Source organism: Nelusetta ayraudi, unplaced genomic scaffold (assembly GCF_046127955.1).
Source record: "Nelusetta ayraudi isolate G7.1 ecotype Tasmania unplaced genomic scaffold, CSIRO-AGI_Nayr_v1 ptg000026l, whole genome shotgun sequence".
Lineage (NCBI taxonomy): Eukaryota > Metazoa > Chordata > Actinopteri > Tetraodontiformes > Monacanthidae > Nelusetta > Nelusetta ayraudi.
Window position 1 is genome coordinate 508,269 of NW_027466076.1, and position 15,108 is coordinate 523,376.

The 15,108-nt window shown below is 51.7% G+C and overlaps 1 protein-coding gene across 1 annotated transcript; it reads left to right on the forward strand.

Moving 5' to 3' along the window:
- The first annotated feature begins 349 nt into the window (after window positions 1-349).
- Window positions 350-14,823, forward strand: nup160 (nucleoporin 160). The gene is made up of 34 exons (XM_076028645.1): window positions 350-501; window positions 936-1,044; window positions 1,139-1,349; window positions 1,476-1,698; window positions 2,022-2,218; window positions 2,671-2,907; window positions 3,761-3,858; window positions 4,205-4,289; window positions 6,547-6,615; window positions 6,703-6,786; window positions 6,886-7,056; window positions 7,337-7,436; window positions 7,551-7,716; window positions 8,041-8,174; window positions 8,263-8,417; window positions 8,618-8,754; window positions 8,934-9,004; window positions 9,099-9,249; window positions 9,607-9,676; window positions 9,766-9,864; window positions 9,965-10,084; window positions 10,313-10,408; window positions 10,636-10,730; window positions 10,870-10,966; window positions 11,072-11,177; window positions 11,897-12,057; window positions 12,168-12,228; window positions 12,583-12,696; window positions 12,808-12,931; window positions 13,417-13,518; window positions 13,654-13,795; window positions 14,117-14,242; window positions 14,346-14,441; window positions 14,557-14,823. The coding sequence occupies exons 1-34, from the start codon at window positions 408-410 to the stop codon at window positions 14,638-14,640; spliced, it is 4,185 nt and encodes a 1,394-aa protein (XP_075884760.1). The 5' UTR covers window positions 350-407; the 3' UTR covers window positions 14,641-14,823.
- Window positions 14,824-15,108: the final 285 nt, after the last annotated feature.

Genomic DNA, 15,108 nt, shown 5'->3' on the forward strand with positions numbered 1-15,108 from the left:
GAATTTACCTGGCTGCAGATGTGCACGCTCCTCCACAGTCTTCCTGCAATGTGATGTGAATATTTAAGATCCATCAATCGCGAATCAGAGCGTCGACAGTTTCACTGCTCAAGAGCCAGAAAGACCATTATTATTATTATTATTATTATTATTATTATTATTACGATTATGTTGCTGTGGTTGTTCTTCATTATTAAAGCCATTATCATTATTTTTATTTTATTATTTTAAAAAGAAAAAAGGATTGTAAATGAAAACAGCAACGGCACAGAGGAAGAAAGGACCCACGCAGATGTGGAGGACGTTCATCGACGGCTCCCGCCCCTTTGCGGCGTACTGTGTCTTTAAATGTTTGAAAGGCCGGCGCGCGGCCATTCCAACTGACGTCACAGCTCCATGAGGCAAAGATGGCGGTGGCGGCGTTGGAGCGCAGCTTCATAGAGATCTGTGGATTTGAGAGGGAAACTCTGCACAGGTTCCGTGAAGTGACAGTGGACCAGGGTAAACCTCCTCACACACTGCGCGTCTTCTATTTTTCTCTCTCTCACACACAACAAAGTTCCCTTCCTGCAGGAGAGAGGAGAGCAGCAGAGCGGCGGAAGCTAGCGCCCTGCTAGCACGCCGCTCGGAAACACTAGCCGGCGTAACGTTAGTCAAACGCGGCCGGGTTGGGGGGGGGGGGGGCATGAGGAAGGCGTGTTATTTTCGACCTGGGAAAACAAGGAGCCGCGAACCTCGCAGCGGTTGGCTTCTTGTTTGTGCTTCTTCGCTTAGCTCCCTTGTCAACACACCAGCGGGCTGGCTAGCTAGCCCGTTACCTGGGGCTAGCTGCCTACCTGGCTGTCAAACGGCCAACGTTCTGAATGAGCTCGCTTCACTACGTCACGTCACGTCACAGTACATTCTGAACGAGGATGCCAATTTGTCCCCCGCAGGTCTGAGAGCGCTTCCCGGCGGTGTGAAGTTTCCCGACAGTGCCGGAGCCTTCCACTATGAGGACAGCGGGAAGCTGCTGTCTGTCACCAGCAACAGATTCATTCACTGGTCAGTTTGCAGCATCGACGCGTCCACCAAGTCTGCAGCTTTCTTGCTTGCTTGCTTGCTTGCTTACATACTCCGTCTACTCTGTGCCCCACAGGTCCACATCCGGGGACACGGTGCAGCTGGTGGAACAGTCGCTGGACACCAACCTGCTCAACAATGCCATCAAAATCAAGTTCAGCCACTGCACCGTGCTGCCCGGAGGAATCCACGTGCAGGAGAACCTCAACAATGTCATCATCCTCATTTGCACCAACCAGAGCGTCCACAGGCTGCTGCTGGCACACCCCACGCGCATGTACCGCAGCGTGAGTGGACGACACTTGATGCAAAAGGAATTATACGTGATGATATAAACGATTTTTGTGTTTGGGAAAAGCTGCTTTTCTGTGTCCCTGCGGAATAGTAAGTAAGAGGTGTGCTTTCATCTCCAGGAGCTGGTGACGGAGCTTCACATGCAGTCCATCTTCACCGACGTGGGCAAGCTGAGCCTGCAGGGCCTCCCCCACAGCGCCGTCATCCCCAGCGCCACGGGACAGACGGGAAGTCCCCTCACAGCCACGTCCTGGCTCACTGCAGATGGAGAGGCTCACTACGCGCTGGCCTCGCCTGCTGGAGGCATCACTCTGGTCACGCTCCCGCCACACGACTGCGACGGTAAAGAAAGAGTTTTCAGAGGAAAAAAATCGGGATTTTATTTTTGACCAAAATCTCCCTAATGTCCAATTACACTTCATTCTATCGCGGCCCCACTATTTGAGAAGGACTAAGTTAGCGCAACTGGACTCATCCGAAAGGCCTCTTCAGTTCTGAAGGGGGTGTCGGAGAGTCCCATGTATTTAACCACCAGGTGGTGCTTTACAAGAACAAGTCCAGTTGCCTTAACTGAACCCTTCTACCTTAAGGCCGCCTGGACGACTGAGAACCTTCTCAGACGCATGTGTGTGTGCAAAGGCAGTTTATGTTTTCACGCGTTGCAGGCGACGTGTCGGTGGTGGAGCTGAAGAGGAGCTCCATGATGCAGAGGTTGTCCGGCTGGATGCCCACCGCCATCCGCGGAGACCACGGCGCGGCCGACGTGGTCCTCAGCCTGGCCGTCCGCGAGGTGGAGAACGGCTCGTTCCTCTTCGCCCTCTGCCAGGATCACAAGCTGAGGATGTGGTCCATCACTGACAAGGTAGTTTTGGGTTGTTGTTTTTTTTTTACCCCCCTGGGAGGAGCTAATAAAGTATTCTGAGTCTCATTCTGAAAATGAGACTCATGCAGTATAAAGATAAAAGATGTTGCATCTTTGCTTCGCTGAAAGGTTTAAATTCTACTTAAAAAAAAAAAAAAAAACTTTTGGGGTTTGCGCACTTGCTCATATAAACTACTATATCGTGTTGTAGCATGCAATCCAGATGTTCTGCATGGTGTTGAGATCTTGAAAAAAAAAAAGTCAAATCATTGCAAATGCATCTTCTGTGCAGTACGCAGCTGTTGCAGAGTGCACATGCGCCTTTCTTGTGTTATCTTGTGTCTTGTGTCCCATTGCAACGCTGTGCCACCGTGGGCAATGATTGTTATGGTCCCTGCGGGGACAACAACAACAACAAATTAATGACTTGACAAAAACTTGCGGCCCCGCAGGAGCAGACCTGCCTGCTGGAGGCCGACATGCTGGAGCACATGCCGGCCTGCGCCGGCGTGAGGCGGCTGGCCGGCCAGGGTCACCGCCTGCGGCTGGCCTTCTCGCCCACCACCGGCCTCTGCCTGTGCGTCTACCTGGCCGTGCCGCAGCGAGGACAGTTTGTCGTGCTGCAGCTGGTGGCCACCGACAACAACCGCTACAGCCTGCACCGCATCTCCTCGCTCTTCACCACGCAGGTTAGCAGTGTTGCTGGGATTACTCCATAAAAGTAATCTGATTGCTGAAATTTTTTTTTAATTAAGTAATCTAATTACTTCTTTAACTACTCTTTGTTTCGTAAGTAATCAATTACTAATTACTTAAGATTGAAAAAAGATAAAGTTGCGCAGTGCTTTGGAATGAACTTTATTGAAGTGCCAATTTTGCAATTCCAAATCCTGCCTCTGTCCTCTTAACATGAGTGAACGTTTGCTCTCTGAACGTAAATCTGCACGTTTCAACGAACAAACTCATGTACAGCACTGGTGCCATGGCTTTCAACAGTTTCTGAGGTTCGACGTGGATATTTTCGGAGTCGAGAACGTCTTGGTTCCTGCACATAACGCACAACCAACCACAATATTCTTTGATTTAGACGAGATGAATTCAAAACAATGTTTCCATTTCCAGCTATCAAACGCAATCGCTGTTTTTTGTTTTTTTTTTGCTGCCGCCGTGCTTGTTTTGGTGCGTTGTCGCACATCAATGACGTTGCTTGCACGGCTGCATCATCAACCTGCGACGTTGTTGTTTTTCTAAATTTCATTTTTTGGATAATAAGACATTTTTAGCTTTCAAAATATTTTTGGAAAAGTAATGGAATCGTTACTTGATAAAAGTAATTATGATATAATTACCAGTTTTGCCACAGTAATCCCATCACATTACTCCGTTATTAAGAAGGTGTTTCATTGCAGTAGTGGATTACTTGGTAATAGATTACTCGCCAACGCTGCAGGTTAGACGGCGGCGACAGGTTTGTCCTCTCCGCTCACATCTGCTGTCTGTCCCCTCCCCTCGCGGTGGCCTCTGGCTCCTCTGTGCTCTCAGGAGACGCTGGTGGACTTCGTGCTGACCTCCACGGACATCTGGAGCGTCTGGGTGGACGACTCCAACACCACCGTGGTCAAATACATCAACTTTGAGCAGTAAGTAGTGGAGGGGCAGAGGATGAGGGTTGCATTTTTTCACATACTCGGTGGATTTGAGAGCAATCTGGTCCCGTAATTAAAACCAGCCACTTCCTGATGCTATTGGTAACATTCCCATATTGTCCCCATTTAAGGATTTCTTTTTTCTTCTTGTTAAGAGACTGCAGTGCTGCCGCAACAGCAACTGGACAGTGTATTCTTTTCCTCTGTCTCTCTCTCCACCAGTGGCCTCGGTGAAAGTGAAAGATTCAGTTGAGGCTTTAATGGAGGGAGGGATGTGACCGTGGTTTGTTTGAATCGGTGCCTCCTCAGTGCGTCTGTGGTGTGCGTGTCTGTCTTGCAGTAACACGGCGGGTCAGTGGAACCAGGTGTTTGTCCAGCCGGCCCCAGAGGAGGAAGTCCATATCGGGAGGGATCAGGACCCCAGAGTGAGACTCCTCTCCCACACACACACACACACACACACACAGGCATTCACACATGCAAACATCTGCCACACACGCTTGAAGGCTGCGTTGTTTTGATGGCCCTATGAAGTGCAGCCGTGCACCACCCAGTGGTGGAAACATTGCATTAGGCTTCTTGCAACTTTGTTCAAAGGCATTCAAGCAGCAGAGACGCCTTTAGTGTTGTTCCTTGCTTTCTGTTTAATGTTGTCCAGCACGTTCTGCTGCTGCTTCTTTGCTTTGTTTGTGGCCACTCAGTCGCCTCTTTATTTTATCGCCATCTCCCTTGCGGCTCCCTCCCCAACAAATCCTGCTCATTGGTTACGCAACACCACTATAAAACAAACAAATGCAATTGCCCTCGTGCTGCACTATTTAACAGGGGTTTGTTTGTTTTTTTATATTCCAAGCATTTTTAGAGCTTCTTGGAATCATGAGAACGACCCAGCCGCTTTTTGTGTGCGAGTCGTTCCCCAGGAGTGGCAAAATCACGAGCGTCCTGCCAGTGAAAAGCCGGTGGAAGCTGGAAGACGGGGAAAGTGTGCGTGTCCTCTGGTCCTGTTTTTCAACAACAGCTGCGGCTTCTGCGCGCGGCACTCCGCCGCTTTAAACGCTCGTGCTGCTTTCATGTGGAGGAGGACAAACGGCCGCCGGGACGAGTGGAGACCCAGATGGGCGCTCCACCCGAGCACACAGAGGCCCATTGAATGGCACATCCGGCTCATTATTAAATTCCCGGTTGTGTCGAAACAGACTGAGCGAGGCGTCTCTCGGCTGCGTCCTCTTGGTTTAATCACATTCCTCTCCTCCTTCACCTCGTCCAACCCCAGCTGGGGCCCCCGTCTTCTCCCTCTGGTTGCTCTTGGCCGCAGCGCCCCCCCCGCTGCTCACACCATTCCCACATACTTTATGACGGCCGTCCTCTTCCTGCCTGAACTCCACCGTGAATCTTTTTTTGTTGCGCAAGAGTTTCTGTGGACGCGCAACAGGCGGTTGGGGTACAAAACGTGGGGCCGATGTGATCCAAACTGTTCCCCGACTCCTGCAGCAGATGCGGGGATGCGGAGCATCGGTTTTTGGCATGTGGACGCCGCACTCGTAGCTCCAAGCTTAAGTCCTCAGTCGTCCTCGGAGGGAAGTTGACGACCTCCTCGGGCTGTAAATCTGCGTTTTCACAAGCGAGAGACGTCGAGGCTTCGGCGCTTGTGTTGCGAGTGGAAGACCAGCGAGAGCACATTCCATAGAAAACACCAGCAGCCAACTTTTTTGCTTTGTCGCCAGAGCTCACAGTTATCCCACCACACTGCCACAGAGGCGGTTCCAGTTTCTGAATGTTTGATACGCATGAACTGGAGCTGGTTTGGGTGTCGGCAGGGACAGAATAAAGCATCAACAACTGAAGAGTGAATTTACTCTGACAAGGAAGGAAGTTCTCTGAAAATATTCCAATTTATGGTGATCAGTGGTCCAGCTTTCCAGGCATGCGTTCAGACTGCAGGCGAATCGGATTCAAATCAGATTCCTTCTCAAATCCGATTTTCAGGGCTGACTGTCCACACTGTTTATAGCAAGTGTCCAAATTGGATGTGGCTCTGTTCACACTGGGCCACATTATTAACCCATCTGACAGGCTGCTGTAGCAACGGCGTCGGAGCCGAGGCGTCGTCCAGCGTAGCGTGTAGTGTGTGACGTCATATAACTGCGACAGCGGCACTTGTTGCACTACAACTCCTGGAGCTTGGCTTGAATGGAGCTACAGGAGCTCCCCACACACTGATGAGCCAATGAGTTTTCTCCTCTGTCCATGGACTGCTGCTGTTTGCTACTTCTTCTGTCTGCCTGACGTCACAGCTCCGCACCTGGAATGGCGCCCTCTGGTGACACACAGACGGTCAAAACCCATCAGTGTGTTCGGAGCTGTTCAGACTGGGTCGCATCTGTCCAAATGCCATTTGAAACTTCCTGCCGATGGTGGTTTCAATCCGTTTCACAAAAAATCTGGTTTAATGTTGTTTGTGACTGTTCAGACCACAAAAGAGCCATCCGGTTTCAGTCTGGCAATCTGAACACTAATGCAGGGTAAATGTCCGGCTTTTATTTAATTTGCAGGATCGGCAGAAAATCAAGTTCTGTTAAAATTGAGAAATAATTGACCTAAAGGAAGCACATAAAGAATGGTGACATCGCTGTGGGATAAGGAGATCTTGAATTCATTTTTTGACGGTTTGCTCTTTGACAGGAGACCTACCTGGAGGTCCTGTTCTCCCCGCTGCGCTTCACGGCCGCCGCCATCGTTAAAGCCCTGCAGGTGAGAGAGACAAACCTGCGTCCGGATGGGGTGGGGGAAGCTCGACGACGACGCAGCCGACGCTGACTCTCTGTCCCGTGTCCGCAGATCTACCGCCGAGGCTCGGAGAGGATCTCCGACCTGTCCTGGGACAGCCTGAAGAAGGAAGTGACCGTCGCCGTGGAGACCGAGGTCACTGGCGCCGCCTTCTCGCCGACGCCGCGGCGGCAGGTCGCTGCTCTCGAGGCCCTCGCGCTCACGTTGTCCTCCTCTCCGTCTCCCTCCCTGCAGCTGCAGAGCAGCGTGACGGAGTTCGAGTTTTCCCAGGAGGAGTACCGGCAGCTGCAGGTGGAGTTCTGGTCCAAGTTCTACGCCTGCTGCCTGCAGTACCAGGAGGCCCTGTCCATGCCGCTGGGCCTGACCGTCAGCCAGCACACCGGCATGGTGTGTCTGCTGAAGAAGGTAACGATGGCGCCGCAAAGCTGTCCGGGAGGGACGCGAGCGGCTTTTTGTGACATCACAAAGGGCTGACTTGGCTCTCCCAACGCTGCCCGAAGGGTGGAGTAACAAAACAAACAAGGATTTAGTTTTCAATCCTGGATTCAGTGACGAGATGGAGACACGTTTTGTAGAAAACATCTCCAGAGTGGATTTTGATCGATATTGAAGACACACACACACACACACACACACACACACACACACACACACAGAGTGTGAGCTCTCTCGCTGTGTGTTCCAGGGTTTTGTGTCTTTCTTGCTGCCCTGCTTTGCTGTGGACCACCTGTGCATGTCCTACGACGACTACCTGTTCTCCGAGGAGGAGACGCCCATCAGCGAAGGTCCGTTTTAAAAACAAAACACTCTTTTCCCTTTTAAATTTAACCCCGACGACTGCGTAACATACGTGCTCACTTCCTGTGTGTGTGTGTGTGTGTGTGTGTGTGCACCCTCAGACGCCGAGGTGGGCCGCGACGTGCTGCAGCTGGTCCAGTGTCTGCGGCTGGTGACAGACGCCGTCACCCCGGACCAGGCCTACGAGATGGAGAAGGCCCTGGAGCAGCTGCAGTCGCCCGAGCGGGCCGCCGAGCTCGTCCTGGAGAGCATGCTGTCCAATGACAAGTAGGCGCTTTGGTCACGTGACGTAATTTGACCTCATAGTGGACAAAAATAGTTTGTGGTTTATTTTTATATCTGTGATTTTGATTATTTTTACAATACAACTTTGCCTTTGACAGTTTTATATAGATATATATAAGATAGATTAGATATCAAAACCGTCCCGTTCATTACCATGGCTCAGAAACTGTGATGCATACCGAACCGTGGGAAAAGTGAACCGTTGCATCCCTAGTGTGCGTGTGTACATGTCTTCATGTACATATTTTTCTGTCTTTCTTTCTTTCTTTCATTGTGATTGTCTCTCCGGCATCGCTTCTCCTGCAGCGATAACGTGATCGAGGAGATTCGGAACAAGCTGCAGGACGTCCGTAACCCGATGACAGCCATGACGGTGCTGATGAGGGAGATGGACCTGGAGACGGACGCCGAGCTGGGCGGAGAGGCGCCGGTCCAGCCTGGTGGGTTTGACGGCCTGCGGACGAGCTGTTAGTACTAGTAGTGTTGTTGTTGTTGTTGTTGTTTATCACTGATCTCTGTGTCCGGCAGGTCTGAGCACCAGGATCAGCCTGTCGCAGCTGTACGGCAGCAGCACCGCCGTGTCGGTGGTCTGTCAGGCCGTCTGTCACATGACCATGACCCGGGCGCTGTTCTGCAGGGACCTGCTTATCCTGCAGAAACTCTATCTGCGCTTTGGAGACAACGTGAGTCTGCAGACGCACATTTTTTACTCCAATCAAGCGCAGCATGCGCCCCTCTCAGGAGGCAAGAGCTCCCTCTGCTGGAGCTGCAGGCAAACTACAGTTTGAAAGAAGAAGAAGAAGTTGCCTGGATTTTATTTTTTTCTGCAGTTCCTTTTCTGCTGGATCTGAGTGACTGACTCACTGACTCCATGTGTGTCCAGGTGTTTCTGGGTGGCGGTGCTCAGCTGCTGCAGCTGCAGCAGGACCTCATCCCCCGCTGCTCACAGCTCCTCTCCTCCTACCACCTCCTCAAACACATTAGCCAGAGTCTGGCCTCCACCCTGCCCGTGGACATCGTGTGAGTGCACGGAAAAATACACGCACACACACACACACATACAATCCAGTATCTGATACAGACACAGGAATCTGATGATTCCTCTGAACAACTTTGTTTCTAAATCCTAAGTCGGTCTCCTTGCGAACGTGATTGCGCTTCCTCTTTGACCTTTGCCCTCTGTCCCGTCCTCCCCGCAGAGACGCCAACCTGCAGCACCTCACAGTACTGGAGCTGTGCGACTCCCCGGTCGTCTCGGCCAACAGATCCGGTAGGTGGCGCTGAACTCTGACCCGACCGCTCGGTCGTCCGTTTCCTCGTGTGACGACGGTCCGTCTGTCTGTGCCACCCTCCCCTCCCCCCAGCGCTCAGCCCTCAGACGGTGGTGGAGCTCTTCTACCAGACCACGGCCAGGAAGATCATCATCTCCCAGATCTACAGCCAGCAGCAGGGCGCCCTGATGCTGCACTGGAGCCACATGATGTCCAGCGTGGTTCACCTGCTCACCCAGCTGCTGTATCCCTCCTGCTTTGCCCTTTGTTTTGATTTTTTTCTCCCCAATCCAGCCCCAAGCCTTCCCCTCCTAAAGCTCTGGGCTTGAACCTCCTGATTAAAAAAACTGACCAAACAAAAGCTTTACAAGAAAATATGGATGGGTCTTTAAAGCCCCACAGTATTTCGCTCTTTATTTAAATGACTCTGTAATCACTGAAAAAAATGGATGAAATGCAGCTTTTTTTTTATGAGTTTAATTAAATTTCTTCAAGTTCTGTGGTCCGGACTAAAAAGCTTAACGTGCCTGCCTGGGATAGAGAGACAGTTGGTTCCCTTTCTATTAACTACCTGCAAGGACCTTAACCTCCGTCCTCCCAGTTGGCCCAGTAACCCCGGCTTCCAGTTCCCAGAGTGTCTGATGACCAACTGTCAGTACACGCAGCTGCAGGTGGGTTTTTCCCCCCGACGACTCGTACCGCTTCTCCAGCCTCCTGGCGAACCGCTCTCACGGACTCCCGTGTTGTTGTCGTCGTGCAGGAGTACGTGCGTCTGATTGGCCCGTGGTGTCAGGTGAACATCGGCTCCTGCCGCTTCATGCTGGCTCAGTGTTACCTGGCCGACGGCGAGGGCCAGAAGGTGGGTCGGCCGAGAGGAGGGGGAGAATAAAGGGAGAAAGGTGCTGTCTTCATCGTCTTCATCGTCTTCATCATCGGTTCATCTCCTCTCTGCCCCTCAGGCTCTGCAGTGTTTCCAGGAGGCGGCGACGGAGGTGGAGAAGGAGGAGTTCCTGATGAGACTGACGGGCAGCGAGGACGAGGAGGCCGCCGCCAGCACCAGGCTACAGTATTACAACAAGGTGCCTGACCTCAGAGCACACACACACACGCCAGTGACCCTTTCTGAGTAACAGTCCCATGAAATTCTGGCTGATGTCTTTTATTAAGGTGGACAGCAGCAGCAGACTGTCGGCAGGTAGAGCTAACTGTGTGTGTGTGTGTGTGTGTGTGTGTGTGTGTGTGTGTGTGTGTGTGTGTGTGTGTGTGTGTGTGTGTGTGTGTGTGTGTGTGTGTGTGTGTGTGTCCAGGTGCTGCGCTTGCTGGAGGACGTGGGTTTGCCCGAGCTGGTCATCCAGTTGGCCTCCCTGGCCATCGCGGAGGCGACCAACGACGTCAACAGTCAGGTGACTGGTGCCGCTTTCCCACTGACATAACCAGCAGGTTCTGAACCGATTGTTAGCGGGTTTAAACGGGTTTTTAGGCCAGTGGGAAAGGGGCTTTGGAGTCGTCGTAGCTCTGAGGCTAACTGCGTTAGCGTGAAGCCCTCAGTCAGGGGCCAAAGGTCCCACTGAGCATTCGACTGTTCATCACGCTGATGCGTGTGTGTTCTGTGTGTGTTCCCTCCCCTCAGGCGGCGCTCTGGACCCGGATCTTCAAACACCACTTGGACCTCGGACACAACAGCGAGGCTTATGAAGCGCTCACGCAGAACCCGGACGGCAGCATGTAAGCGCTCGGCTGGAGTCAGACTCTTGGTTGTGTTGTTTTTTTGTCCTGGCGCTGCGCAGCGACGTAAACACATGAGGGCGGGGCCGCTGTGTCTTGCGCACGGCTCATCTGACGACTGTAAACACACCGTTGACAGGCAGCTGGACTGTCTCCGGCAGCTGGTGGTGGTCCTGTGTGAACGCTCCCAGCTCCAGGATCTGGTGCAGTTCCCTTACGTCAACCTGCACGATGAGGTGAGGTCCCCCCCCCTACCCGACCTCTACCTGACCTCTGGCGGCGGGCTCGTTGGTCAGGCAGCCGGTGGAGCGTTTTGATTCACTGAGTCGTCTCGCCGGCAGGTGGTCGGCATCATCGAGTCCCGAGCCCGAGGGTTGGACCTGCTGGCCCACAACTACTACGACCTGCTGTACGCCTTCCACATCAACAGGCACAACTACAGGAAAGGTACCTGCTCACCCGTCTGACCGTGAAACACCTGGGGGGGGGGTTGCATTGAACTTGTTCAATCAACTCTGAGTGTGTTCACCTTAAAGGTTAAAAGTTGGAGATTTTGAGAAGAAACCGTGACATCAAGTGGTTAGATTTTAAATTAGCCACACCTCCCTCTCCCATGTTTGCCAGTGGACTACAGTGGTAGTCGTAAATCAGGCCAAATTTTGCACACTGGTCCTTGAAATGAAGTGCACATTAATGGAACACCGATACTACGAGTCACTGTGGCAACTTTCAACATGTACCTCAGCTGGCTTGAACAAGACATTTTCATCTGCTCACACAGTGAATAGCATAACGGTGTCGTTCAGTGAAGAAGCCATTTCAATTTAATTAGTAATTTTCACAGCGAAGCTGCTACTAGGATCCTCCACAGTAAAACGCAGCAGGTCTGCCAAAATCAAACCAGCGTTAATTCTGCTTACTCTGCAGCAGTGCACCTCAAACGCTACGGGAGGAGACAGAAAGAAACTCTGGCTTTATCAAATCAAACCTGTCATGGCACCAAGTCAGGCTTCACCTGGTTGTTACCGCAGCAACGGACTCGCAGTCAAAGTTACCGAGATCGAAAACCCAGAGTTTCACACTCAAAGTTCTTGGTAGTCAGTGGCCCAGAGAAGGAGGCTCCTTGTTTTTGTCTGATTGGGCGTCTTTCTTTCCTCTGTGTGTAGCGGGGACGGTGATGTTTGAGTACGGGATGCGTCTGGGCCGAGAGGTCCGGACCCGGCTGGGGCTGCAGCGGCAGGTCAACTGTTACCTGGCCGCCCTCAACTGTCTCCGTCTCATCAGGCCCGAGTACGCCTGGATCGTCCAGCCAGCCGCCGGGGCCACGGTACCAACACACACGGACACACACACACACACACACACACACACACAAGGTGTAAATTCCTGTAGTTGTGCTGAGGTTTTGTGTTGTTCTTTTGTGTTGTGGCGCGGCAGCACGAGCGTCCCGGAGCGTCACCGAAGAGGAACTCTGACGGGGAGTTCCCCCCCGAGCCAGGTGAGTGACGCTTCAAACCAAACTTTATTGGCAACCAATGGACATCAGTCCCCCGACGCAGGGATGTTGTGCCCTCTAGTGGATGCATGTGGTCATGCACAAAATAAAACTGTTGCCATAAAAAAATCTAATTTTTCCCCATTTGCCAAAACATCGTCACTATTAAATCACTTTTTCCCCCCTAAATGGCTTCATGAATAGTCCTCATCATTCTCTCATCAATATTGGACCTCGGAAGGCCTCGTTTTAACCCGCAGCTTTTGATTAAATGTTTCGTTGCGCGTGGGTTCTTCTCAACTGATCTGCGTTGGGGAGTCGTTGTGAGTCTGAAATCCGCCGCGTGTGTCTTCTCAGCCGTCAGGCGTCAGGTGGACATCCTGGAGCTCAAGGACCTGGAGAAGGAGTACATGCTGTCCCGCTGTCGCCTCACCCTGGCCCAGCACCACCCGCCCTCCGCCGCCATCGCCGGTACGCCCACCACCAACCACACCAAACACACCGTCATCCTCTTGCAGTGGGCATGGCCTCAGGAGTCAACCAACCTCTTCCTCTTCCTCTTCCTCTTCCTCCCCGATGCAGGCTCAGCCTCAGCGGTGGAGATGGTGGCCCTGTTGGTCCAGACGGGACTCTTTGACTCGGCACTCACCCTCTGTCAGATCTTCAAACTCAGCCTGACGCCCATCTTCGAGGGTTTGACCTACAAGTAGGCGTCACTCATTGAATCGCTCAATCCAAAGACGTTACGGGGGGGCAGTGGGGTTCTGAATTTTAGAACGCAGGACCTCATCTCCAAGTTAGCCAGTGGGCCGTTCATTGTGATGCAGGGGTAGTTTTATTTCCGACGTTGTTCTGTCAACACAGTAGTTGTAGAATTGTTTTTATCGGCAGGCTAGCAGAAACCATTGACTTGTGCTAGCCTAGCCTAGCGAAGTGTAGCCTAGCCCTATCCAACTCTGCTAAACTAGAAGGACTGGCTGAACTTTGAATTGGTCTCCACCGATCAGCAGCACACTGGCTAACTTGGAAATGACGCCCTGTGTCCCAAAGTTCCGAAGCAGCCCTTTAACTTGAGATATTTTTCATCTGTGTGTGTGTGTGTGTGTGTCTTCAACTATAAATGAATGCCAGAATAAACCACTGAGGACGAATGGACATCATTGTCTACAAGTTGTTTCTTTTCCCTCCCAGATGCATCAAGCTCCAGTTTGGTGGTGAGGAGGCCCAGAATGAAGCCTGGAGCTGGTTGGCTGCCAATCAGCTGTCCACCGTCGTCAACACTAAAGAGTCCAGGTTGGTCGTCCGCTCTGGTTCCTCGCCATGTTTATTTATTATTACTTTTTCCTGCAGCCTCCATGTCCTGACAGGAAGTGGCACTTTTTTAAACCCCATTTTTTTCCCCCCACGTCTCCTTCGTGTGTCTTCCAGCGCCACCGACGAGGCCTGGCGCCTGCTGGCCTCCTACCTGGACCGGTATCCCTCCGCCAACGCTCAGCACCACCGCTACGTCATCAACAAGCTGCTGTCACATGACGTCCCACTGCCCGACTGGCTGGTCAAATCGTACAAGGTGGGAAACTCTGCTTCTTCTTCTTCTCTCCTTCCAGCCTTTTGTTTGAAAGGTCAACCTCTCCTTCATGATGGACTCATAGCCGTCATTTTATTTTGAAAAGCTGCTCTCGCCATTTCCTCCAGTCTCACTCCTTCTAGTTTGACTCATCTTTTATTTTGATACAAACCTTCAGGTTTTATTTTATTTTGACACGCTACTTCCTGTCTTTTTATCTTATGTTCATCGTCAATGCTTCGATTCCGACAGTGTTAACCTGGTGTTTGTTGTGTGTCTGTATTAATCCACCACTGCTGCTTCTTCTCTACCCCCCCTCGCTAGGAGGTGGACGCTGCGTCTCTGCTGCGTCTCTACCTGAACTTTGACCTTCTGGACGCTGCTGCCGAGCTGGTGCTGGAGTATGTGGACGCCCTGCTGGGGAGGGGACACCAGTACTTTGGGATCGAGGTATGACCCGGGCCGACCCGAGACGGAGACGACAATCAGTGTGTGAACAGCTGTAGCGGCAATGAAATAATTCTTTGTGTGTGCGCGCACGTTTGTGTCGCAGCGCCCCCTGTCAGCGACGTCGTCCTCCGTCTGGCTGCCGTACACGTCCATCGATCAGCTCCTCAAGACTCTGAACGAGACTCAGACCAACAGCAGCGTGAGTCGCACTCACTTCCTGTTTGCGCCGCCGACAGCCGACAGGCTCCACCCACATACCCCCCTACTGCCCCCCACTTTAATTTCACCCCTCCCTCTTTGTGTTGGCCTCGCAGATGTACCACCGAGTTCGAGACAAGCTGGACGACTACCACCGCCTGGTGGAGCAGACCACCAAGCTGCGACTGGTGGCTCGATGAAGAGCGGGCGGAGCCTCCCACCCCGAGACGAAGCGCTGTTTAGAAAAATGTTGTAAATAAATTGAAAAAAAAAAGAAACCTGACCGTCAAAACTTATTTAGTTTTTATAATGAACTGTTTGTACCGTTTGTTTTTTCCTCCTCTGCTGTAAATTCTGATTAAAATTCAAAGTTTGTGTTTGCATTCGAGTGTGTCGTCCTTTCACATCCAGAGCCGGAACTCTCAGTTTAAGAACTCACTTAGCAAAAAAAAAAAAAAAACATTTCAAAGATTCTTTAGGATGTGGTATCTGGCTCCCCCTACAGTTTCATGTCAGAAATGCAGGCTGCTGCACTCAAACGTTCAATTCATCTGAAACAAAAACATGACGGAAAAATGCTTTCACTGGGATGACTGTTCTGATATCTCAGCCTCAAACGGGGGCCTACCATAGACTTGTTTCTTTTCTCTAACGACAGTGAGACTGCA